Here is a 27,522-nt window from a genome sequence, read left to right on the forward strand (position 1 = left end):
TAGTTCTTCCAAATATGATTTTAATGAAGATATCTAGGACATGTTTTATTCCAAGAAAACAGCTTTCAAGTTACAAGACTGAAGGCACATATTTGTGTATCCATGGCGCAAAATTTGACACTCTTGTGTAGACACCTGGGAAATTTGGTCTTCCACATCCATAACCCCAGCTCACAATGCCAGTCAAAAACCATTTTCCATCTCCATTGCTTTGACATGACAGTGGTCCACCAGAATCGCCCTAAAAATAATATATTGAGTTATATGTGTTTGCAATATGAATTATGAAAACTGGGGGAAAATCCAGGGGAGATATTTTGCATGAGTAATTCTAGTGATTATATTTTCATAGTCACATAGTTCAAACACTTGATAGGGGGTTTTTTTCACGTAGATGGGATTGCACAGTTGTACCAAAGTTTGCTCTTTCACAAGAGAGAAGATAATTCTCACTCTTTAAAGACACTAATTAAGATATTATTTTGCAGGGACTACATTTGAAATTCACTTTTTTTGTCTAGCCTAAAACTTACAGGTAAACCCCAAATCTGCTACTAAACATGTTCATACATTCACAGGTTACACACTAAAACTCAAAACCAGTAAGCTTTAAAAAAATATTTTAAAAATAAAATAAAATTAATATAATAAATAAACTATTTAATAATTGTATGACTTCTTTCAAATTAGAGATAAATGGAAACAGATGGAATCCCTCAATTGTTTTGTGTTTGTGGTTTTTCTTGATTTTTTTTTTAAGAAGGAAAAAGAGCCTAAGCACTGTCCTTTAGTAATGTAATGTTTAGCATGTAATGTTTAGAGGCTCATAATGTCTTTGTAAATAGAGCAGTTAAAATGAAGTCTGTTCTAGACTTCAGAATTTAATACAGGATGTCATAATGCTGTAATACAGGACAAAGCAACTAGGACTCTTCTAGAGCTAGGGTGTTCTTGTAGGAATGCATTGACAGAGCTTCAGGTGTAAAACCATTTGCCACCATTTGGAGAAAATTCCTTGGACCAAGCTTATACTTGTATACTTAAACCTGTAAGGCTCTGCTGTACACACAGCATCTCTGAAAAAGACACCCAGTGGTACATTAAACTTCACCAAAACATTGGGTGCATTAAACAACTTCCAAAAGCAAAAGGTGCATTTGGCAAAATTCAGATGTTTTGCAAGAGAAGTGCCTTCTTTCTAGACAAATATTTTTTTAGAGCTAGAAAACTATTTTGCCTTCACTTTATAGTTTGTTGGGATATGCAGGTTGGAAGGGACCTCTTCTAAGGTGCTTAGGTGGCACCCTCTCCTCAAAGTAGGATTACCCTGAATTGCCTCAAAAAGGTTAAGAATTTGGAAGACAATTTCTTCCTTCCATGACAATTAATATTTTACATTTAGAAAGTAAAATTTGCAAGTCTTTTCTTTCATTCCTAGGACAAAACACCAGCTGGAACACCAGCATTTTTCACAAAACAGGAATACCACAATTTGAATAGATCTAACAACTGCCAGTCACAGACACAAATCATTTGCCCTTAAAAAATGCAGCCAAAATGATGCCTTTCCTTGCCTATATCTTGAGTGGCCATAATCCAACAAATTCTCCAGATACTGAAAATGATACTTAATATCAGCGCTCTCACTAACCTCTAAAAACAGCTGGTGCATTATACTCCCTCAGCCATTGTAGTCTCACTCACTTTTATGTAGATTAGTGAAAGCTAGAATATCTTGAAGATTCCAGATCTCCATCATAAAAAAATGTTTTTATTATTATTTCAGCAGTAAATTTACTACTGTTTTAGCAGTAAATATGTATGGTTTATGTAAGTTCAATATAATATGGCATATTAGATCTGTAATAGTAAGTGTCATATAGATACATATTGTGTATCTATGAGGTTTTACTACTGCTGACTAGGAGTAAATTCAGCACTTTACATTTATCATCTTTCAGCTTTTCCAGATCAGAAATATCTTGCATTTGTAAATTTATGCCTAATTGTCTGCATCTCATCAAACAGTCCTGTAGTTCCAAGTTGGAAGGGAGGGATCCTGAAAAGACACAAGCTGGTTTCTCAGTTTTTTCTTCAGCTGAGAGCCTATTGTGCCAAAAATTGCCTGATTTCAGCTTATAGGGACTTGCAACTTGATTGGCTCTTGACCTGTGACTGAAACTTAGCGGTGCTACTCATTCACATAAAGCAGCAGAACTCTGAAATCACCCACAGAAGAGATTTGCTGACAGACAATTCTCACACTGCTCTTTTTCAGAACTGAAACATATTGACCACAAAGTAGTCTGCCAGTCAACTCTTATACCTCATCATGCAACAATGAAAGACAAGATAAGCTCTATGCAAAGAGTGCTGAGATACATACTTTACACCCATCTCTTTTCCCAGATGATAGCCCAGCACAAAACATCCTAGCTGTGATAATCCCATAAGTGGAGTGACATAATGTCTGGTCAATAATTTCTACCTCTGCTTTCTGAAGAACTGCTGAACCTTCATCATCTGGAAAACAAATTTGGAGAAGGGTGATTCAACAGATCTTAGCATTTTACTCATCTTTTGAAATACAAAACAAGAAGTCTTCAGGAAATATCCACAGATACTTTTGATCATTGAATTATTCCAGTTTCCAAACAACTAACTGCAACACAGAAGAAAGCCTCTTCTAACTATCAGGCAATTGTGTAACGTGATCTGGGTCCTTTGGACACACCAAATAAAATGGCATAATCACTAGGATTGGCCAAAAAGTTTTTTGTCTTTTTCAAAATGTCTCAAGACTTCTTAATTTGTTCTCTTTTTATTTCAAAAAGGAAACAGAATTTTACAAAGATATTTAGATCCCCACATGAGAGATTTGCAGCGAGAGCAGTATATCTGAAGGAGCCAAATTCAAGATTAAGATTATGAGACAGAGTTTCAGAATGTGAATTTTGGCAGCATAAAGAACCAATTCCCAAATTTGATTCTTTCTATCTGAAAGATTTGGTAAAACATCTCTTTTTTATAAGATATATAGTTTAATAATAACAATAATAACAACAGAATTAACTCAAATTTTCCCCTCCTTTGAATACAGCAGGCCCAATCTCATCAGGTGATCCTTTCAAAATCTGGTTATAGCCAAAAACCCCTCACTCACATATTCAAATATGCAAGCGCTGGTTTATATCATGAAACTTTGTTTTAGGATTTGATAAAGCTAGTATGTAATAAAGTATACTTTGAAGTTAAAAGACTGATTTGGCACTTTCATTGTAGAAACTGACAAAGGGAATAGAGAGAAACAGGGAAAAATGCCCCCCTGGGGCTCTTTTTGAGGCATTACATTTATCTTTCAAATAACCAGCCTTTTAATTTCACATATGAATAACCAGCAACCCAAAGAGAGAAACCACTCCATGTGTCCCACACCTCCAAGGGGAACAGAGGGGAAAGACAACACTGATATTTTGGAGTAAGTGAAGCTCCCTATACCAACAACACAATATGGAAGACTTTCAGACCCATGGGACCAGCAGCCAATTTTCCTGAGCATACGAAGGTAGGTGCACACACCCCCAGGTGTGAAGGCTCCTGGGAATAAGATTAGCTCAGCAGAAGGGATAAAACTCACCTGCTTCCTGCTTTTGGCCCCAACCTGTTATCCAGCACTTGTCCCCGCTGCGGGCTTTATGTGAAGAGGGAGGCAGGCAGATGGGCTGGATGAGGTGGCTCATGGTGTCCGGCCACGGTGTGCTCAGCTGCAGCAGCGCGATGTCGTAGTCATAGTTCCGGCTGTTGTAGTACTCATGGACTATGATCCGCCTCACCGCAGACACAAACTTGGCACGGCCTTGCATTTGCATGCCCAGGTGGGCACGCCATGCTCTGGGGTCAGCCAGCCTGGGTGGGAGCAAACAAAGAAGACATTTCTTAAAAAAGTACCTCAAAACACCTGCTGACAGCAGGGCTGGGGAAAGGGGAGTGCAGCACCTCCATGCAGTTCAAACTCTGGAACCTAAAGGCACTTGTGGATCCTGACCCTGTCTGGGATAGAGTTAGAGGGAAGACTACTTACTTGCTCCCTTGAAAGCAGTGTGCTGCAGACACCAGCCATTCTTTGGATATCACTGATGCTCCACAGTAAGCAGCTCCCCCAAAATGAAGGCTGACCTGCCAGGGCCATTCACCTTCCTCAGTGTTTGAGCCACCTACAATCCGAGAGATGAGATTGCTGATCTTGCTACTGCCACAACCTGCAAGGGATATTTCAGGTTATAATCCCCATCTCCAGTACCTTCCTTTAGTGAGGGGGCTTCCCACACAGGGCATGAAAAAAATATTGCACTTTGAAATATTTTGAAATCTATTTTGTTCTCCTGCTATAATCTCAAAACTTCTCTCTTTGGCTACTCTATTAATGAAACAAGAGGTGACTCCATAAAAAGGCACTAGGCTGGAAATTTTACTAAGTTGCTTTTCTAGCTCTGCTACAGAAATTAGCCCCTAAATATTTCTTGTGCCATAAATGTCACATGATCCATTGATCTAATAAGCATCACAATGAATATACACAAATAAGCAATCTCTCATCTCTTTTTGATGCTGCCAACTCTGACCTGAAAGGAGATCATCAGCAAAGAAGTTCAACATCATCAGAACACGTATTTCTTGCCAAAACAGTGGGAATGATACAAGAAAAAATGTATGTGGAGATTGGACATTTATTTGAGAAACAAGGTGGTACAATCATTATTTTCTATGGAAATGACTGACAGTCTGACAATGCTGCATATTACTAACAGGTGAAGAAGCGATGTCTCATCAGCACAAAAATCTGAACTCTTAATTAGAAAAGCAAGGAAGAAAGACCCTTCTGTAGAGCCTCATGTCCATCCCTAGTGCCTGCACATAAAGTTTCTGCTCAGGAGTTTTAGTCCCACACACAGGTGTTAACATTTCTGGACCCTTTCCTGAACATGTCCCAAACGTCGAATGCACCTTTAACGTTTCCAAATAAAAATAGGCATATGGCTAGTCTCTTAAGAGGTCCTACTGGAACCAAAGCAAGTGCTGAAAGATTTGACATACAGATGGCATGCCAGAGGCAGCTGAGGGCCAGGCAAAATCATAATATTGTAGAATGGTTTGGTTTGGAAAGGGACCTTAATCTAGTCCCAGTCCCCCTGCCATGGGCAGGGACACCTTCCTGCTAAACCAGGTTGCTCAGGGTTCTATCCAGCCTGGCCTTGAACAATTCCAGGGATGGGGCATCCACAGCTTCTCTGGGCAACCTGTGCCAGGGCCTTGCCACCCTCGCAGTGGAGAATTTCTTCCCTGTATCTAATCTAAATCTGCCCTTTTTTATTATAAAGCCATTCCTCCTTGTACTATCATTACATGCCCTTGTGAAAAAGTCCCTCTCCAGTTCTCTTGTCGGCCCCTTTAGGTACTGGAAAGTGCTAAGAGCCTTCTTCCTAAAGCTATCTCTTCTCCAGGCTGAACAACCCCAGCTCTCTCAGCCTGCCTTCATAGGAGAGGTGCTCCAGCCCTCAGATATCTTCATGAACCTCCCGTGTACTTGTTCCAACACGTCCATGTTATGTAATATACCTGAGACCATTCAGTTTAAGCAACTAATCCTAACCCCACTTTTTTTTTGCTACTCCAGTGACAATCATCCGTTTGTGTTACAGCAAAACAAACTGAAAAGGTTGTACAGAGGTTACTTTAGGAAGATTTAAGAGTAGAACATAACTTGATACTATAAAGTATTGGGGTCTTCACCATCTGGATGAGTCAGAGAAGTGAAAAGTTCATGAGTTTTTTCTCATTGCAGCTGTATCACTCCTGAAGTCCAAATACAGTCCGACTTCAGCAAAGTGCTGGCATTGCTGCAGAGAACAAAAGTGCTGCCTCACTAGCTAAGCAAGTTCACTCTGTAATTAACCCTGCTGCCCTAATCCTTAGCATAGCTGCGATAAGCAGTACAGCTGTCTAAGGCTCCCCATAACTGGAAGCCCACCCTCCCACAAGATCTTGGCAAATTCTGCAACCAGATCTGAAGTAAACTGATAGCTAATTATTACCCCACTGTCACAGAGAGAATGCAATAAAAATCCAGTACCTCCAGCATGACTTGTACCCACTCCAAAACAGGAAGACATAAGTCTTTATTGTGTAAAAAGTTCAAAGTTCAGAAAGATGAACATTTGAAAGGAACTTACTGCAGCTGCTTTCATCACTTCCATCAACACAGTCCACAGTCCCATCACACCTTGCATATTGTTTCCTAATGCAAATGTTATTCCTGCACTTGAACATGTGGTTGGTGCAGGGAATACCTGAAATAGTTGTGAGGAGAAAAACCCAAAACAACCATTGGCTCAGCTTAACACACGAAGACATGTCTGCACAGATAGAAGATGTACATATATTAATACATGTATTAATAGATACGAAGTAACATGACAAAAAAGCACTTTGGTTGGAATGGCTTAAACCAACCTCTAAACAGAATAAATTATTCAAATAGGACTGCATCTATACTTGGGTGTGCATTTACTTGGCTGAGTCCAAACAAAGATTTCGTCACATTCTTTCCTGCAACACTAACAAACACAGATATAGTAGTGAAAATTAGATGTAGAGTGTAAGGGTGGCAAGACAAAACATCCAGTACTCTGGAAAGAAGCTCTCCTTTGTATTTCAGTATTAAATGTGAAAAGAAAGGTTGCAATGAAACCAGCCTTAGTAACTGTATCCAGAAAAACTGCAACCCCTAAACTCGGCATTTTCCTGTTTCCCTGTGGCTTGCAATAAATGAGGCCACTCAAACCCAATCTATTTTTCTTGTCAGCACACAGAAGTATCCTGTAATCATTTACACAGACTGTCTTTTCTGAGGGATCAAAAAAGTTTTCTTCAAAAAATCACTTGCAGCACTTTTCAGTTGTGCTCCCTTTCATATGTCACAGTGTCCATCTATTCTAAAAAAATTCAAGAAAGTTCTGATTCAACTTTCATTTGCCTAATGCTAAATTTATGGCTTCCACTAACCTTACAACCCTGAAAACTGCCAGAGAGAAACCATCATTTTTATAGTTATTTTACAGATGGTAAAATAGATCCGGGAATTAATTTGCACAGATTATGCTGTAAAGAGATAAAATCTCAGATTCAAGTTTTAAATCCCTAGATCCCCAGCGTGCACCTGAAGTACTTAATTATTCTGCCAGTATTTTGCAGAAACAGATGTTCATGAGCTTATTAAAAAGAAACAGTTTAAAATCAGAAATGGCTTGTTTCTAAACATATCAGAAAAATGGAATGGAGTTATATAGCCCAAGTGAGATTTGACAGTGCCTCTTAACCCTTTGAATGCAGCATCCAGAATTCAAGTCAGGAATAGATGGATGATAAAAGAGAGAAAAAAAGTTACTCAGGAGAGCAGCCTTACTGTGGGTGCAGTTCTGCTCATCTTTTCCGTTCTCACAATCACGTACTCCATTGCAGGCAAGCAAGTTGTCCTGTATTGCTAAGCTGGAGTTACAGTTCCACTCAGGGACAACTTTAAAAACATAAGCCAAATCAGGTACAGAAGCATTCCTGTAAATGCTAACACATCCCTTTCTGGCTGTACCTGGATACCACATTCATTCCTTCACAGCACGGTACAAGGATGGGCATGAGTGCCACGTTATCCATGGAGCAAATAGAGCACAAAAGAGTTCAGCGAGCTCCCCAGGGGGAGATGTTTAGTATCACTCTCATCTACTCTGTGCACCCCCCTTTGTCATTCCCCCACAAAAATAGAATAACTCATCTCAAAATGGAACAGAACTTTATTAATAATTGCTAGCTTTTATCACATGAGGAAAAGCTAAAATATAGCCTACTACAGCTATTACTGCACATGTAAATTTCTTCCTTGTGCTCTCTAGTGCCATACCTTCTTCATTCTTGGTTTTGTCCCTTGCCAATTAACTACGAATTAAGCACTCAAGAGACTGAGGGATAGTCTATACCTGGACATATAAAGGAAGCTGAAAACATCTTTTGGTATCCCCATTAAAAATTTTCACCTTGTTTCAGCTGCCTTCTAAGACTAGAGAATATATTCACTGTGTTTTCTCATCAAGATCTCTAATAAGTGAATACAAACCACAAGAAAGTTCATCACTTTCATCGAAGCAGTTGTTTATGCCATCACAGCGCTGCATCTGCTGGATGCATAAGCCAGTAGAACACTTGAAATGTCCAGGTGGACATGCTGGAAGTTAAAAAAGGAAAAAAAAAAACCAACAAAACAAAAAACCAAGCAACCAAACTTCAAAATTTCCTTTCACAAATATTGCCAGCTTGTTTCAATTTACAGTCACTAAGTTTCTCCAAGGAACAATTAAGTTGATCTAAATTTACTATAGCCTGTATACATTGCCAGCACTTAAATTGAATTCAAATGTTGAAAACTGGGATTTAAAGAAGAGGAAAAAATTTCTCTAAAGTTCCAGTTCAGCTAAGCCTGGAATATGTACCATAGGCTCCCTAGGGCTGGACCAAATCAGCCAGTGTTATACAGTACAACACAAGGCTGCTTAGTAATTATGTACAGAAACCACTGCTTCTTTACTACTTTAACAGGAATATGTAAGATTAACACAGGTGAAAAAGTACCAGTAAACAAGTTGTCTGTTTCAGGACTGGAAAAAACTCAGGGTCTCAGAATTTATTAACGTTTTGAGCTGTTTTTTTAATCTCAGATTTCAGATTTGAACACAATATATATAAATGTATGGAAAGCGTGAAATAAGCAGTTGATTATTTGGTACTCTTTTCATTACCTGAAGTCTTATAGCAATAGAAACATTGCAAACAAAACATTGGGGATGAAAACAAACAGGAACAGCAGACTTCAACTGGCTGCACCATGGCCATAGCCATGCAGGAAGCTTTGAGGACTGTGCAGAAGAGAATAGACTGTGTGCGTGCAGGAAACCAGAGCATGCTGCACATGCCCACAAACCTTAGATGTGCAGCCTAGAAAAGGTTCTTTGTTTGCTAGTCATCTGACTTAGTAAGATTAGAAAAGAAAATGAACTGAAACCCAACAGGTAATTTCCTGCATAAACTTAATTAAGTCCTACTGGACCCAAAAAATGCTGCTTCACAGGTCTGAAATGCAAAGAAGGGTTGAAAAAGATAAAATCCATCTTACGCTGGCTGATGTTGTAGCTGCCATACTCCACCAGCAGGGGCTTCTCAGAGACCTTCGAACTGCACTGGAGCTCCACACTGACAGCAGAACTTGTAATGTGGAATACTGTTTGGTGATCAACATAGTAACCACAGTACCTAGAAGCGTTCATGCAAGTTCTAGAGCAGCCTTCATAGGAAAATTGCCTTACATACGATTTAAATGTCAACACCACTCAAATTCAGAAATACAGTCATCTGCCATACTTTAATTAAGAACCCAAACCAAAAATATTTCTTGGTGGTCACCCAGCCTTCATTCACCACTAACATTGTGGAAATTTACTTTTGAATATCATGCCTTCAAATAAATAGTCTTAAAAATAATGCCTTGGATGCACATCCACTTTCAGTTGCTATTTTGACAAAGTGGTTCCTTGGACTTCTGCCTAGGTGCCACTTCATTCAGAGAAACCTAAATGCTCTCTGATGCCAGCAAACATTTAATCCATCCATTGTTAATGAATTTCTAATGTCCCTTTCATCAAATAGGCCAATCTCTAGCTGGGGTGTGGGGGGCAACAAAAAACCTAGATTAAAAAAAAAAGCAAAGTAAAACAAACAAACCCCAAAGCAAAAAACCCCACAACAAACAAAGCCTCTTTGACCAGGGAAAGGTTGCTGGATCATTATTTTAAAAATGGAAACAGTTTTAAATGTAGTAAACCAGTGAACATCAACAGTACAGGTTGTTCTAGAAGTGGAAAAAAAGACCCTCTCCTCTGTTCAACAAAAACGCCTCAAAGATGCAGCACTTACAAGAAAACATCTGGCTTTAATATTCCTGCAAAAATCAAAGTACATATGAATCTTAAATAGATTTAAGAGCCCAGGCAGCTCTCTTGATTTTTAGCAGACTTGGCACACATACCTGTTTGACAGCAGTACAAGGTCACTCGCTGACAACAGGATGAACACAAAGAACAAAAGACAAAAATGGATTGTTGTATTGTTAACCGGACTAGTGGACTATTAGCCAGAGGTAAATATTTCCCTTGTGTATTTTTCACATCAAGCATTGCACTGGGACTACTCTTCATGTCAATGAATGGAGAAGAATTGGTCAGTGATTTCCATGTGAACAGATGTTGCCTCAGTGTCTGGAGCATCCCAGTGAAGTCTGCCACAGGGAATGGACACACTCATTTATATGTTTTCATGTGTGCTTTATTTCACCCTACTAAAATGAAACATCCTGTTAATAGATCTAGGAGATTCTGTTCCAGTAATGTGAAAAACAAAGGAAGAAAACAATTTAAAAGAACAAGACTCCTCTTTGACATCCTGAAAACAGATGCAAAAAACCCAGTTAATTTTACAGACTTCTACTATAGGAAAATTAATTGTAAAAGAAGCCCCAAACAAAGAAGCAAGCTGTTAAAATGGGAGGAGCAGTGTTCTTTATCTTTACCATGACTCAGTCCTGGTAACTCCCCCTGGGGAAGCAGCAGCCACCCTGGGGGGCCATCTCTGCTAATGGACCACCAAGGTCTCACAGAGTGACTCATAGAATTATACCATCCCATTGTGAGATATCCCACCCTGGGGGGAGGAACCAAACATTCCTACCTGTATATAATCTGAGGCTTGGAACACCACGGTAGCACTACCACTGGATACTCAAGGACAGGATCTCAATAACCACCACTTGACCTCCAGAGAAGGACCAGATCTTTCTACAGGATCACTGCTTTGACAAAACCACATCCATCACTCCAAAGGGACTGCAGCCACCACCAACAGGGTGTCAGGCCGTATTCTGACTTTGTCAGTTTAAGCCAGTGTTTCCGTATTATTGCCTTTATTTTAATTTTCCTATTAAATTGTAGTTCTGACTTTGAATCTCTCACAAAATATTTGTGTGGAGTTCATTTTTCCCACTGGTTTGCCTTCAAACCAGTACATGCACCCGCCAAATCCATCAGTGTTAAGAGTGAAGACTTCCTACAACAGGAAGTCTAATTGTCACTAATTTTAGTGTTTGTCACCAACGCTCCCAACCTAAAACAGCCTGTCAAAGTGCACAGCAAAATGCCATCTAACAATCTGATTCCCATCAGTTAGCCCACAGACATTTTCTACATTTCTCCTGTCAATCACTTAGACAATCTTCCTTCCAACAAACCCTAGCACCATTAAAAAAAACCCCAAAAAGTTTCAGGCTGCATTGACCCCTTCTCAGACAAATAAAACAAACTCATCTCACCAAAAGTAGAGGAAATTGCTGCCCATCTGTGGCAAAGCTGGAACAAGTACATTGAGTAAGCTATCTCCTACACACAGTGAGAAATGCCATATGCTCATGGGATTTGTAAGACAAAGCTACAGGCCCTCAGGAGCCTTTTGCTGGTGTTTTACTGGTCATATATCCAGGTCCAGGGCAAATGGAAATTGCAAAGCACCATCTGTAACTCTGTGCCATTGCTCCAGAGAGAAACTGATTAAGGGGATCCTGTCCCATATGCTGGAAAAGTGAGTGGGGTAGTTTTTCAGGGGATGAGCAGATACATGCATGCTGCTCAGAAACGGTGGGATGTTGCACTAACAGTTTTAAGACAAATAAAGCACCTCTGTGTTCACATAAACCTCTAGTGGCCTGCTCACAAGAGACTCACTGGTATTCCTGCCTCTGAGAATTTCAGCAAAAGCAGTTCATCAGCTGTAACTTCTTTGACTAGGCAGTGGAGCATTGTATGTCCACGAGGAAGAACTGCATGGTTGTGTTCAGTGTCTCTGGTTAGATAAAGCTGTCCCTAGAGGTCTGAAGGAACCTTATCTGCACCACCTTCTTGGTCCCAGTCTTTCCTAATATCAGTATCTCAAAGTTTATTAACCATTTTTGCCTAAGATAACAGAATAAGCATTCCATAAGGCACAATTGTAAAAGAAAGATGGGGGTCCCCTGCCCCCCCACCCCCTCTGCATTTCGTTAACTATTAAAATTTGGGGAAAAAGAAGAAAATAAAACATCACCATGTTTCATGCATTAAGTCATATTTTTTCCTCTTAAAAGTAAACATTGAACAGAAAATCAGAAGTTCAAAAGCCTTATTTTTAGTGAAAAATACTCTCTTTCAAAGGAAGAGGTCTTGGTCTACTACTATAACCAGCAACTTCCAACAGAAATCAGGAGCACGCGTTCTTGTGCAGTACTTCAAAAGTAACCCTGAGTGCGCTTCTAAGAATCATATCATGGACATTTGATTCTGTGGAATGCATAATTGGCAGGTTTATCAAAAAGCTGCTCAGATTCTTTCAGGATTCTCTGTCAGATAATCCTTCAGTATGAACCTATTATCATTTTTGCCTCCAGATTTTGCCTTTGGTTTTTATCTCAGCCATCCCAAATAACACAAATCTTTCCATTTCTGTCATAAAAAGAACACCAAAAAACCCCACAAACACACTAAGCGTGGTGTGTTTTGACTGGTGTTTTTATGTGCTCATCTCATCCAGCAACCAATTCCCATCAAGGCACAATTGTAGGAGCGTCAAACTGAATTTTCTCTCTATAAATACAACATGGTATTGAAGAACAGACAAAGTTTTTTCTTCTCTCTGTAATTCTTTCAGTTGCACTCTAAAGGGCCTAATTGACTTACTTTCAGTAGTGAGTTCAGAAACTCAGTTTAAGACTAATCTTACTGAGGTTTCCATTTGAACGAAGTTTAAGAAAAAAATCTGATGTTTTAAATCTAGCCTTGCCTCATCATCCAGCATTCCAAAGATGACTTCAAAATTGAGGAAAGAATGGGTGGACAATGTGCTGGGAAAGCAGTGGTATCTTAATAAAAAACCAGCAGCAATATTATAATAAAGAACACTTCAGAAATAACAGTGGTTCCTTGAAAGGCACTTCGCGCAGTTTCTCTTTCAAGAGCCAGTGACTGGAATGAGGAAGTAGTTACAGTTCTATTTCCAATCATCTCATTGCAATGGCTTTCACCAAGAAGTTAATTAGATTCGCTGTCCTCTTGAGCAATCTTATTATTAAGTTACACTTAAAAGGGTTTTAAACAGACCTTGTTTAATGGCCCCAGAAAACACAGAATTATTTTAGGGTTCACAGGACATCAATCTTTATCCAACTCTTTCCATTTCTCTCTCTCCAGAGAGTACCAAAGACTCTTGTCTTCATTTTTCTGGTACTTTTCAGTAGAATATATATATATACACATATACATATATATATGTAAAAACTTATATATATATATTTATATGTATATAAATACATTTTATAAAGATTGTACATCATCAGCTAAAATAAAAGAATGGTAGGGCACCCAGTGAATTACTTCTGTCCTTGTGGAAGCTCTCTGAGCTGCAATAGTAATGGGAAGGTTTATTTTGGTACCATTACATTAATAATCCATGTGGAGTACTTACATGCGTTCATTAATTTTCCACCACCCTCGCTCACAGCCTTTAATATTCTTCTCACTAATGGTATAGTTATGAAACTTCAGAGCTATACCAAGGCTCTTCTGTGGAGTCTGTTGTGAGCAAGAAAGACAGTGCAAGCAGTCTTCTTTTTTCCTTTTGTGGGCATAGAACACAGTAGTCTATAAACTTATTTCAGCAATTATGGAGCTTGGCAATGCCATGCTCTGGGAGCTGAGCTGGCTTCACCAGCTCAACAGCCAGCACCTTACACACTTGCCAGCTATTCAGTCCTGAGTAAAAGCAAGGGTTGGCACAGCCCCACCACAGCTGCAGGCTTTCTCCCCCTCTAGCCAATAGCCTTCTCATCTTTAGAGAGCCATTGACCATAGAAAGCAGCTTTTGTATCAAGATCAAAGCACTCAAACACATCCAAATGTACTTGTGTAGGGACACAGAGCCCCAGCGGATTTTTAGAGTTAAGATACCGCCTGGAATACTTGTGTCACCTTTGTAATGCTAGGAGTTACTTCTACCACAATATTATAGTCTTCTGCTAGCACCTGCTCAGCCATGCATTCTTTAGTATTTTACAAAACATTTCTAAACCCAGCAATATCACGAGTGTTCATACTTAATTGGAAATTCCTTTCATAAAAGGATCAGAACATGTTTTGCAAGGCAAGGCAGGGTTCATTTAAAAACAAGGGCTGATTCAGGGCAAAAATCCAGAAATGAAAATTTTTCCCCTCTTCTCTTACAGAAAATGTAATTTGGGAAATGAGTGAAGGTTCAACATTGTACAAAAATAAAATCTTGAAAATGAAACTGGTTTGAGCAATAAACCTTTCTATCAGAAGTCAACGGTGAAGACCTTAAATTTAGCCCCCCCAAAATCGCCTTATCATTCTAGAAGGGCAAGAGGCTGTAGGTCATGGCTCGCTGGACTTAATTTCTATTGCTGTGATTCAATGTGGGCAATCACTAGCTTAACAATAAGCAGAAAGATGGGTAAACAGTGGACCTCATCATACCCATTGCTATATTCTTTAGAGAGGTAAACACTGAAGGGCAAGCCCTAAGTCAAAGACCTTATTTTAGCAGCACTAATAAGGAAACACTCATGTCAGAGAAAACAAAACTACTTTAAAACAATGTCAGCTTTCAGCAATTTGCTTTCAGGAGAGTACCTAAAAAGATGAAGGAAAAGGATACCAAATTAAAAAAACAGTCTATGGGATTGTGCTGATAGGACAGACCATTCTGAAGACAAATTAAATGTATTAGGCATATGAAAAGATACCGGAGAAGTGGTGGTAATAACTAGGTTAGAGGAGGCTTTTTGTACATACTTTTCATCCAAATTTCTGGGAGTGGGAAGAGAGGAGTTAAAAACAGTCAAGTCTTACATTGCCTGCCATGAAGTAATTATGCTGGCTAAACGTCAAAACTTATCTTAGCTCTTCACCTTTGTAATAGGACACCTTAGGAACTATGTTCTCTTCCTTAAAAATAAGTGCACAGAAAGAGAAAAAAGAAAAAACTGATACAAAACATCAATGCCATTTCTATAAACTACTACGTCTGTGAAGATGCAGGTTACTGCCAACTCAATCACTGCTTTACTTAAGCTCTCTGTTCCCCAAACACACAGCAATGCCTCAGAGAGAAACAGTCATGTTACCTGGAAGTTCCATGCACACAGGCATTTTGGAGGATAATAGCTTGGGTAATAGGGACTTGTGATTCTCCCTTCATAGCCAGTTTTCTCCTTTGTCATTATTGCTTTTCCACACTCTAAGGGAAAAAAAAGAGGCAAAATTTGGCAAACCTTGATACACTTTCAGTAAAGCTATTCAGTGGGTTGAAGCATCCGAATTTATCACAAGTCAGTCACTGCAAAGCCGGGCAGGTGAGGAATTATATTTAGTGGGATTCAAGTTGTAAAAAGACCCTTCCCAATGATGCACACAGAAGACAAAGGATGTAAAGATCCAGGGATGAGTGCTGGGCTCTGCAGGACCGGAAGAACACATTGTAAAGTTTATCTATATTATTTCACTGAGGAAAGTTTTGCAAACAAGAATATCAATACATCCACATTGCAGTACTACACAGGGACCTCTAGTCTTAGAATGCAGCCAGTTAGAAGTGAAATGTTCAACATACTGAACTAATCAGCCTCCTGGAAACCAAAACTTTCTTATATGACTGCTCAATGGATTTACAGAATTCATTAAAGACAAAGTCACACACAGAGAGAAACGAACAAAGAAAATCCAGACTCAAACTTAAAGAAAACAAACCAACCAACCAGCCCACAACCCACACAGAACGGAACTTGAAGTTACTTATTATGGAGAACTTATCACATGCTTTTCTGATGGTATATTAATACTTAATTACTGTCAGCATGAAAAGTAGGCAGCATCTTTTAAAGCAACTTGAATTTCCTTGCACTGAGCTGCGTGAGATTTTTCCCCTCGTGCCACTAGCATGATATTCCTTGTATTATTTGTGATTATGATCTAACCACTTAAAGATATAAGCAATAAAGTGATGGACTTGACACACAAACGTTACTGACTCTTTTGTGTTCCTGTGGAGTCAGGGACCGATAGCAAATGCAGACAAAGCAATTGAAGCTTTTTTTTTCTGAAAGCAGGTTTTAGTGCTGACATCCTTCCACCTTTAGCATGATCCCTGAGTCCCACGGCAGAAGGGAGGCCACTGCTACACCTGAAAAAATAGCTCCATCTACTGGCACCTTGCAGCCCTCGCCAACTGAATTCAGGGCTGCTTTCAGCCCTCTACCTTCATACTTCACAACTAGTCTGATCAGATAACATTACTCAATAGGAAGGCACACAGTAATGCAAAGGAGAAGAAGGGGAGACAGGCACCTGTAAAAAGAAGAAACTCAGTCACAGGAATCATTTATCCATAGTCAGAAACATGACAGCCACTTCAGGCCCTTAGAAGAAACAATATAATAAACACACTTCCAAACACCGAACAAACCTACTTTCTTGTGTAATGACCTCAAAATAGCCATGGAATTCCTTATGCTCCTTTACTTGTGCTGCCTTAAATATTACCAGCATGAGATTATTTGTGGACACAAGTGACACCAATGAATCAGGTGGTTCACAAGCTCTGAGGGGGAAGAAAAGAGCAAATACATAAGCAATCACTTAAAAAGCGAAAAGCTTAACACATTACTCTCACTCTATGCATAAATTTTCCACTGGTTCAGATCTTGCCTACTTCAAAGTCCACTGAAATTTCCATGCTCTTAAGCACAAAAGTACCTGTTACAAGGCCAGTTTAAACCCAATACTGGAAATTCTTCTTACAAAAAAAGAAAGAAATTGCAAACATGAAAATGGATATGGAATGGTTCACTCTATGAGGTAATGACTTTCAGCCTTCACTCCCAGTAAAAATGAATGAAGCCAACATTAACGAAAAGCTGGAAGAAAGAGAAATCTTATTTTATTAGACCAACAATTTTATCTTCTTGTTGGGCAGAGGGAAAGACAAGAAAGTTATTCTTCAAGTCAGAAATTAAGAACCTGAGCCAATATGAAGTCTCAATAAAAAAAACCCAAACACGTTACTTTCCATATGCATAACCTAGCAGACATCTTCAGTCCTCTACCGATACTAACATGTAAGTGAACACCATCTGCTGTTCCACAGACAAGTCAGTTGGAGATACAGATTGGTAGAGGACAGCTCTCAAAAAGGACTGAAAAGCAAATGGTCTGGTTTTGAGGCTTATACACAGACTGAAATGCCAGAGAAAAGGGTTTCAGGGGTGAAAACACTGAGCTTTTGTCTACTTCATGAAGGTGCTGTCTTTTCATTTCGACTTACGTAGTCCTATGGAATTAATTATCAGGAATTTCAAAGAAAAAGTCCCTAAACAAGCATAATGGATCATTAAAGAGAGAGAAGAAAAAAGAAAAAAAGAATAGTCCACATCCCTCAACCCATCACAGCTTCAACTCTACATTTTTACAACCCTCTAAACAAATAGAGCAGATAAAAAAAGCACTGAAGTAGTGAGTGCCAGTAAGTGAAAAATCACGAGACTTAGTTTCTGAACTTCAGTCTTCATCTGAAAAGCACTAATCTTCATACAGAAGAATTTGCCTAAGGGAGGAAATTTTGACATTCTCTTTCAGTTAGCATCTGTTTCCTGATAAGAAACAGAAAATTTTGCTCAGTAATGTGTGAATTTTTCATAGTTCTGTAGCTAGGTGAAGATGCACTCCAGTTGAAAAAAAGAGAAATATTTGAAGAAAATTTTCCCTTTTACTAGCAAGATAACTTATCCAAGAAATTTTAAATTGTCATGGGTTATGCGAGTAATACATGAAGATCAGAGCAATTTTAACAAAAACAAACTAACCACAAAATACAGATGGCAGATCTTCAGAAAAAACCCAAAAGTTGTCAATTAATTATCAATAGAAATTTATACTCACCGGTACAGTATCTTATCTTTGATTGGCATCAGAGAGTCATAGATGGTGAGCGAGTCAGTGATGCAGTTATCTGCTTCAATCTGAAGGGATACTATTGAAAGGCGGATAAGGTGGCCCACAGATGCGATAAGCTTAAAATAGCAGATTGTTCCCTCTGAGGTAGCTCGCATATCCAGAGGAAAGTGCTTGTGCAGATGGTCAGCATAGAGATCATACATGCAATTAGTTCCTGTGAAAATGTCACATTTTCAACACTGGATGCAATCACTCCAAAACTCCTAAATCCACATAGCATTAAAACAAGAAATCCTAAAATCCTTGTGCTAAACTAAAGCAAAATATGAAAGTATATCTAACTTGAAAAACAAAGTAATAATAGAATCATACAGTGGTTTGGGTTCTAAGAGATCATCTAGTTCTGAACTCTCTGCCATGAGGGCGATACCTTCCACTTGACCAGGTTGCCCAGAGCCCCATCCAACCCAGCCTTGGACACTTCCAAGGGGCATCTACAGCTGTTCTGGGCAACCACCCCCACTGTAAAGAATTTCCTACCCCAAACCCAAACCTACCCTTTTCTAGCTTAGAGCCATTCCCCCTTGACCTTGTAAAGAGTCCCTCTCTGGCTTTCTGTGCCACTCACTGTTTTCATCTTAGTTACAACGCTGTGGTCAAAGAACAGTCTATTCATAAAAGTACAGAGTATGGCCAACAAGTGCTGTAATTCAGTTCTTGCACGGTATTTCCACTAAAGCAGTGCCATTTTGTACAGATTGCAGTTAAAGTTTCGCAGACTCTCTAGAGAATAAATGACTCTAATAATTCTTCACTGGGAGATACTCATCTACTTTCAAAGCATAAATGAACTGCTTGCCCCTATGGACATTATGATATTTATAATACGTAAAACAAAATCAAAGCAAAAATGCAGCTACATGTCTGTATTCTCCCACCTTTTTTATTGATCAAACCATTGTCAAGGTTCTCAATGTTTTATCATGACATGAACTAGAAGTGTAGCAACAAATTCGGATTCCCCAAGTCCTTCCGTTTGGAAGGGATGGAGGACTTTTCTTGCTGAACATCCTGCTCAAAGCAGGATCAAAATTAATTCAGATCAGGACTTTGTTCTGCCCCTTCTTGAAAATTTTTGCAGCATTAGAAATCACCATTAGAAATGGAAATACTGTGAAATACAAATTATGCAACCTACCCTACACAACATTTACAAAGGAAAGGGTAAAAATTTTTGCCATAATTTAGACAAGGATAAGAAGAATATTATTCTACTTGCATCCAATTTTCCAATTAAGCCAAAACAACTGGGATTTCCAAATAAAATATATTGAGATCTTTATTTCAATTCAATATTGCAGCTCACAGTCAGCAAAAAAAGTAGGGAATTTTTGTTTGGTCATATCTAAAATTCTTAACATAGCTCTTTGAAAGGTGAGAAAAAAGGGAAATGCAAATTAGGGGGAATAAGATACAAAGTGAATATTTGCATTAATTTCTGGCTATTACAAACATAAGTCTCTGAAATAGTTACCCTAATGGAAAACCAATTAGAGCACTGTGAAAGTTTACTACTAGTTGTTGACTCAAATTAAATGTTGACCTTTTGACCAGTAGTTAATCAAGACAGGAAGTGGCAGGCTTTGTCCAACTTCCACTTCTTAATAACAAACTCGAAACTAATGCTATGAATGTTTATGAACAATCTGTAAGGGTCACATTCCATTCAAATGAATTACAGTTACAGCTATTTAAAGCTTTGTTCTTCCTTCTTCCTTGTTCTTATCTCTTCCCAATAACATTCTTTTTGTAATAGTTATTTGTGCTTAGTTAGTCATCCTTAGCAGAGCCAACTTTGATCATAATCTCTAAAATTATGTGACTACCATTATTTCTACTAAGTAATTAATAATGGGAGAGCTCACTGCTTCTATGGAGCACAGTGCAGAGAATTCAGAGCTGACTCTAGAACTACAAGTAGTGCAAGCATGCTGGCTTGAAACCAAAGCTGCATAAAGTCTTTACCTAAGCATACCCTGCACAACCAGATATTACAGCAAGGCAAGAACCTTGCGTCAGCTGAATGTCCATGAGTCCCTTCTCCAGCATCATTCTTCAATAAATCTGCACTCCGGTCTGTGCCTGAACCAACCACTAGGTGCGTCTCCATACCCAAAGTCAGCTACGTTTCTCTCAAAATACAGCCTGCTGATGCTCATTCCTTTTGTGCTGCTGCATGATCACTTTCACCTCCATGTCATATTCCATAATCCTAAATGGACACAGCCAAAGAACTCAAACAAATAAAATTGCACCAGTATAAGATTCTCAACTACTGTGGCCATCCATGTTGTTGACTTTGTTACATACCCCCTCCACGCTTCCCACAGATACCAGCTATATAAAAAGCTGCCTATATAAAGTCTCCAAAAGGTGTCTAGAACATGGCAGGTCATCCTTTTCCCTTCATGTGAAAGATATCATATAAGTCCTAAAAAAGACTAAAAAAGCAACAATTATTGTGTTGTGCGCTTCTTAATGTCTTCCGGTTTAGGGGCTGCATTCTGGAATAAATTGGAACCAAGTTCCAACTGTGCTAATTCCTTTCCCCTGGAACACTGAACTGGGAAATGAAATCGCTATGCAAGCAAACACCAATATGCAAAACTCTTTTATAGAAATAAAATGCATGTAATGAGATGCGATAGAAGCCAATATTGTTATGCATTGCAGCTTAAGCCAGGAGGCTTTTAACAAGTGAATGCTGCAGCAAACTTGTTTGAGTTTTGAGAAATTATGGGCTGTTAGCAATCCCCATTGCAAGCCCTGGCCCATGCCCTGTGACCTGAAGTCTGCCTGTGGACCTCAGAACTAGGAGAGCTTGACTTGGGTGCGTGGCAAAAGTAGTTACTGGATTCTGAAAAAAAATGCAAGCTAAAACCTTTGCAAAGTAACAGAAGTGAAAATCACAGATAAAAGTGCAACAAAATGTCTCATGAAAGAAAAATACAAATTCAGAAAGCTGTAAAGCCCTTGAAAAACAGTGCAACTGCTCAAGATGAAGAGTCAGTTTGTGTCAAGGAGCAAGGAAGGCCAACACATCCCCAGCTGATTGATAACTGCTGGCCCAACAGAGTCTTAGCGGGTGTCTGCTTCAAAGGTGATTAGCCTATTGCTAAGCCTAGTAGCACATTTTTTTTAGGTACCTACTCCATATACTAGTGAAGGTAGATGTACTGTACTTTTGAACTCCTTGTTCAGTGCTTTGCACACTGGCAAAGAATCCTTCTGGGAGGTCTACAACATGAAACCAAGCAGGTGTACAAATAGTGTCTCCCACAACACGGGAAAACTCAACTGCCTAAACTAATTACTGTTAGGGAATTCACTCAAAAGAATAACTCACCATTAACCTTGGAGAAAAGGGAGTTAAGGAGGATAAAGGATGCACAAAAGCATTGCTCTTGTTCAGCATATTAAATTCATTACTGTCCAGTTTAGAAAAGGTTAATCTGCTGGTCAACACAATGAATAGCAAACACCTGATTTAGTTTGTTTCCTACTATGTCACCAGGTACATCTAAAAAATTTATCAGGCAGATTAAAGGTAGATAGTTTCTGTATTTGTTATTTGCAAGATTCTTGGTCATTCTTTCAGTAAGTCAGGATTTAAATGCCAAGGCTGAGTTTAACCCTCTTAAATTAACACTGAACAGTATCTTTAAGTTCAAGTCATGAACTCAAAGCTTTGTTCTCCACCTCTCCTCTGAAGGAAGCTGCCAAAAGGGTGAATTACCTGTTCCCGTTGTTGACCAATAATCTGACCGAAGACCTGCTGCATAGAAAAAGAGTTGTGTGAGTCTTCTTGTTTGCCTGAAATCCAGAATTCAGGGTTTTATTCAATCACATCTCAGTTCTAATACACTGAACACACAGGACAAAACACTTCTCTCGATGAGTGGGGTTGCCATAGCCCCCTTCACTTCTGCAGATTCTGTAGTTTTGGAGGTGAGGCAAGAAGAGACTGCATGGCAATTAAGCAGTCAAAGTCAACTGAAGGACTAAGACAGAGGTACCCAGGAGGTCATTTTCTCATCCTTGGCCACAAAGTCTCTCTCAGCTTTCTTTTTGACAGAATTGTTCTGTCTGATGTCCACAGAATGGAAAATCATTAAACATTTTGTAACTAAATACATTAAACAGATGCTTGAATCACACATTGTGAGTTTTTTCCCCAGACAGGAATGTCACAGGAGTTATTTAACAAATGGGCAGCTTTATAATCTGTTTTTGAATCTTTAATAATGGGGTGATAAGAGTCTCATTTTCAATGAAGGGGCTAAAGTTTGATCCATGTGATCCACCTTAGCCCTTCATCTTTTTATGCTTTTAAAATCACAGGCTAACCCAAATCTGCCTACAAGGTATCCATCTTACCTCCTGACTATGAACATGAGCACTCCCAATACAGGAAGTTTTGCAATCACTGGTTACAAGGACAATTTGTACCTTAATTTGACCTCAAATCTCGTTTTTATTTTCCTTCTCACTTTTTTTTTCCTATTAAACGTTTAGTATTAGAAGCTAGAGATGTAGGATCAAGATTTTAATTTATTTATAGAATTTGCTACTCCAAGGTAAAAATGTTTGCTTACTGAAGTGTTTCCTCAAGGATATGGATATGCTCTAATACTAACCACTTAGGACAATGGAATCCATGTCGACTGCAAGGCCCTGAAGACTTCCCACCGAAGTTCGGTTAATAATACTTGTCTGAATGGAATCCTTTAAAACAGCAGCCACACAATCCTCACACAGCACTTGCCCTTTCGCCTGTGGTACCACAAATACGATCCAGAAATGAATGAGAAGGCCTCCATTGTTGTTGTTACTGAAAAAAAGAGCTCAGATTATCATCCTGTTGGAAGTTCTCTGAAGACTAGGCTCTTAGCCCAAGCTTCTGAAGTACAGATTCAGAAGCATATGGCTCATTTCCATATTTTTAATTACTTTAACCCACTGAATATATATTTTCCCCTTAAAAAAAATCAAGCAAACAAGACAAACCCCAAAACACCCAAACACACTCTTCATATCTAGTTGGGAATATTCAGTAGGCTAATTTCCTGAGGGCTCCCGACTTTTGAGATCTATGGAAATCACATTGTCTACCCATGAATTAGAGCTGGACTATTTCCTAAAGATCAAAACAGAATTAGTAGAACAGAAACAGTAGAACTATCATCTCCAGAAACGCAGAGCTCTGCACTGGTATGCATCTCACCCTGCACTGTGCGCTGCAGGATGTAAGAAACGATTCCTAGATTATTTAGGTAACACATTAGAGGCCGTTTATGATCACACTACTCTCTACCTCTTTAGTGGGGAGAAAGACCTTTGAATCAAACACAGCCTAGAAACCTCCAGTTTCTGAACCAAAACTGTATTGGGTTCAAGAGGACTGAAATAACTAAACTTCTAACATTAATTGCAAGCATAATATTAGAGTAAGAATACTTTATTGCATAGAAATTTCCTGCTTCTTCTATAAGTAGAAAATAGTTTTATTCCAAGAACATTACCTAAAAAATACATGCAATTTAGTCAATTACACAGAGTTGTGCTCCAACAGCATGTTTAAGTAGTTAAACTTCTGCATGAGCCAAAGTATCACCAAACCTCTTTATTGACATTATTTCTGTTCATCTTGCATTGTATTCCTGGCAGACAAGGAACTGTTTATATGACTTTAGTTTGTCCTTACTTTTGTTAAGTGAATTGGTATAGGTTATAAACCTATTTTGCTATCAGTTCAAGTACATAGCAAAGACATTGAATCATAACCATTAAAAATAAGCTTGTTTTGCAGGCTTCTTACATTATATACTGGCCAGCAGAAAAGCAATTACATCAACCGCAGTTTTACCTGACTTCTGAGACGGTGGACTGCTTATAAAATTTGGAGAAAGAAGAAGTTGTGTAGACCAAGTTCATCTGAAAGAGAAATTATAAAGATTTAGCATTCTGAAAACCAGTCACACCTAGAAATGCTACATGCCTAGGCATTCCTACGAACAACCTATTTTCCACCAAGATTACCCACCATGCACACACTTCCAGACATACATCAGCCAAGCTAGGCAGAGCAGGAGATGGGGAGACCAGCTCTTCAATGCACCCATAACAAATCCAATATTCCCAGCAAACATCAAATCTTCTGCCCATGGCCAGCTGACATATACAGTAATGCTCTTTCCATAGAAATGAATTTTGAAAAAGGTGCATATCCTTCACCCAGAAAATCCCAAACACACAGGGCTCCCCTATGCTGATGCTAAAACTTAAGGCCAAACTTCAAGAAACATGCACACACTCATAACATTTTTTGTGTTATTACTAACGTGCAGTGAACAGCACATATCAGAGCTTTTCCCACAGAATCACAGAAAGACTGAGACAGGAAAGGGCCTCTGGAGAGCATCTAATCCACTGCTCAAAGCATGGCCAACTATACCACGTTGCTCAGGGCCATTTCCAGTTGATTACCTCCAAGAACGGAGACTCCACATCTTCCCTGGATGAGAACCCCCAGTGCTTTGATTCCCCTCACAGCTAAGGAATTCTTTTTTTTTAATGTTTCCATGGAATTTCTTGCACTTTGATTCATTTGTGCATATTTTCTTTATCAACAGCTTAGTATTAACATATTTCTTTCCAATACACACAGTGTAAAACATGTGGAGAAGCAAAATCTCTCCCTGTTCCCTGATGAAGGACTGCCTTTGGGCAAAGCAAGCTCCTGATTCTCCCTGTTGTTGGGCTGGGATAATACCAGTGTGACAATTACCTTCCTCTCCCCTTCCTGTTCAAAGCCACAAGGTGGCATGTACCTCAAGCTGTTCAGACCTCACTCTGCGCTTTATGATTAAAACTAATGCCCAAAGGACTATGACACAGATTATTTCAAAGGCTGTAAAAATCACATCCATATTAATCCCTTTTATTGTTTGAAACGGGAAGTTTGAACAATAATTTTAAAGGCCTAAAAAAAGTGGGTAGAGCTCAGTCGTTCTCCAGACTAAGGTACAAGGGATTTTATGTATTACTGCTACTATCAAATGAAAAGAACCTATCTTGAGAGGTTCTTCTACTACCACTTGGGGTCTTTGGGCCAGCAGCCATGAACAAAAGGGTTTTGAGGACAACAACTAACAAAATCCTAAATCCCCCACTTCCCTACCAATTTTAGTCAATAGTTAAGGTTGCCACAAAGCCCAGTTTCAGCAATGCGAAATGCATTGGTGATTTCAGGCAAAGAAAAAGAATAAGTTCCAAGTAATGTTCAAGTAGGAGGAGGTGACACTGGCAGCTCAACACCTTCTGTCTGTCACCTCTCTCCACTATGCACGACAAGGGCAGGATGCTCTGAGACAAGAGCAAGACACAGGGGTCACAGGAGGTTAGAGCTGCTCCATGGAGAGCAGGGAAAGGTGATACCCTGCACTGGTTATCTGAAAGAAATTTAATGATTAATATGCAGGACTTGGAAAGAGCCGGAAAACAGGAACATTAGTTCACATTATAAGATAACAAAAACTTAGTAATTATGGAAAAATTTCTTGGTTGTATCTAACATTTTTTTGTTTGTTTGTTTTTGTTTAGCAGTTTTTATACAGTCGCTTGAATCCTTGTGCGGACAGTACTGCAGTGACTGGCATTAATGTATTTTTGCTCTCTACACCAAATGTCTTCAAAGTCAAATTCCCTTTTAACCAAGATTTCCACCCTTTTCTTCCTGCTGTAGAACAGCTATTGATCCAGAGTTCTGTTTCTGCTTCGTCTGCTGAAAGGTATTTGGAAAGAATAATGGTCTTTAGAATACCTAGTATCAGAAGGAAATGTAAATATGTTTGTGATCCCTAGGGTAATTATAGATGCTTTAAGGCAGAAGACTGGCAGAAGATGCCAGTGTAAATGCAAAAGATTTCATCTGTTTGATGTTTAAAAAGTGGCAATTGAGTTTAAGGACTTTTTTAGAGTTTTAGTCATAGATTTGTGGGGGAAGTATGTAAAATTTTAAGTAAAATGTAAAAAACAAACAGACCTGTTCAAAACTCAGTTTGTGATTAACAAACTGAAAGCAGTCAGTTCCTCCATACCTCTAGACAGCCACCCTTTGCACATAATCCTGTGGGGTGAAAGGGGTGTAAGAACACCACAGCAGCTTCAATGGCACCTGAACATCACTTGTTCACAGCTCTGATCTTTTTTGCTAACCAAGCAGCCCACCCATCTTACCACATGCTGCACAGTCTGTGCCATAGAGAGGAATTCCTTTGACTCTTTCTGCCTATATTCTGGAAGAAACTCTATGTTGGCAACACGAAACAGTCCAACAAAATACAGTGCATCTTTGTTTTCTGCCTGAACTGCAAGAAACAAAGAAGACAGTTAGCCTTTTTTTCTTTTCTTTCTTTTTTTTTTTTTTCAAATAACAATTAAGGTTTTTTATTAAATTCGAAACCAAATTAATCTACTTGGCCTAATCTAGTTTCTAGTTTGAAACAACTACCCAAAGAACACTACACTTTTATAGCCAAACTGTTCTACATGTGTACCAAATGATGGTTAATTGAGCTCCTGTTCCCTACACACCAGATAAGACACCACCATACAAATGAGCCAGCATAATGAAGGCAGTATCAACATCCAGATTCTGGAGCATCCCTAAGGAATCTTAGGCAGTATTAGCATCAGGGGTCTAAAGAGGAAAACGTATCTTTTAATGCTTAATTACACACGTATTTATTTTACTCTCCTTTTACTTCCTTAAATCTATTCTGAAAAATAACCTGAACTTCAGAAGCCCAAGAAACACAGTGGAAGGCAAAATTTCTGAGGAATCAAGCTCATAAAAACACGTCATTTTTATGTGCAAGCGTGCAAATCAGCTTGCACATAAAAATGTTTCGCATAACACTGAAATAAAGTCACACCCCCTAAAGCCAGCAGATATGCCTGCTTTTCTAATTACTTGTTAAGTCTTAGTAAGACAAAAGTTTTTCAGACCCCATTTAAAAATTGCCATGTTTATTTTAGAAACAGCCCTCAGGACAACTGAGATCCTAAAGTAATCTCAAAGTACTGTTGGCAATAACAATACAGGAGCTGGCATGAGCTTTCAGCAACTCACCAATGAAGAGCCACAGTAATGTCCAGGTTACAACTCCTAAAATGAATAGAATGAGGGTAAAGAGAATTATTTTGTTTTGAAAATTCCATAGCAACTTATCTTTTTTCTTCAATTTGTCATGCTTTTTCCTTGCCAGAATCCTCTTTGCCAACTTGTCTTCTGCAGATACCATTTGGACTGAAA

The 27,522-nt window shown here is 38.9% G+C and overlaps 1 protein-coding gene across 2 annotated transcripts; it reads right to left on the reverse strand.

The window, feature by feature from the left end:
* TMPRSS7 (transmembrane serine protease 7) lies at positions 1-27,522 on the reverse strand. 2 transcript variants are annotated; one of them, XM_019283964.2, is made up of 17 exons: positions 27,340-27,522; positions 26,445-26,575; positions 24,073-24,140; positions 22,844-23,037; positions 21,943-21,981; positions 18,132-18,360; positions 16,664-16,794; positions 15,323-15,435; positions 13,645-13,751; positions 9,221-9,357; positions 8,168-8,275; positions 7,463-7,573; positions 6,231-6,347; positions 4,082-4,259; positions 3,638-3,906; positions 2,489-2,523; positions 1-241 (listed from the first exon to the last, which is right to left on the reverse strand). In XM_019283964.2, exons 1-17 carry the CDS (start codon positions 27,509-27,511, stop codon positions 71-73), a joined length of 2,310 nt encoding a protein of 769 aa, XP_019139509.1. In that variant the 5' UTR covers positions 27,512-27,522; the 3' UTR covers positions 1-70. The 2 variants fall into 2 exon arrangements, with proteins under 2 accessions (XP_019139509.1, XP_019139508.1); XM_019283963.2 differs by having other exon boundaries at positions 2,387-2,523.

Source organism: Corvus cornix, chromosome 1 (genome assembly GCF_000738735.6).
Source record: "Corvus cornix cornix isolate S_Up_H32 chromosome 1, ASM73873v5, whole genome shotgun sequence".
Classification (NCBI taxonomy): Eukaryota; Metazoa; Chordata; class Aves; order Passeriformes; family Corvidae; genus Corvus; species Corvus cornix.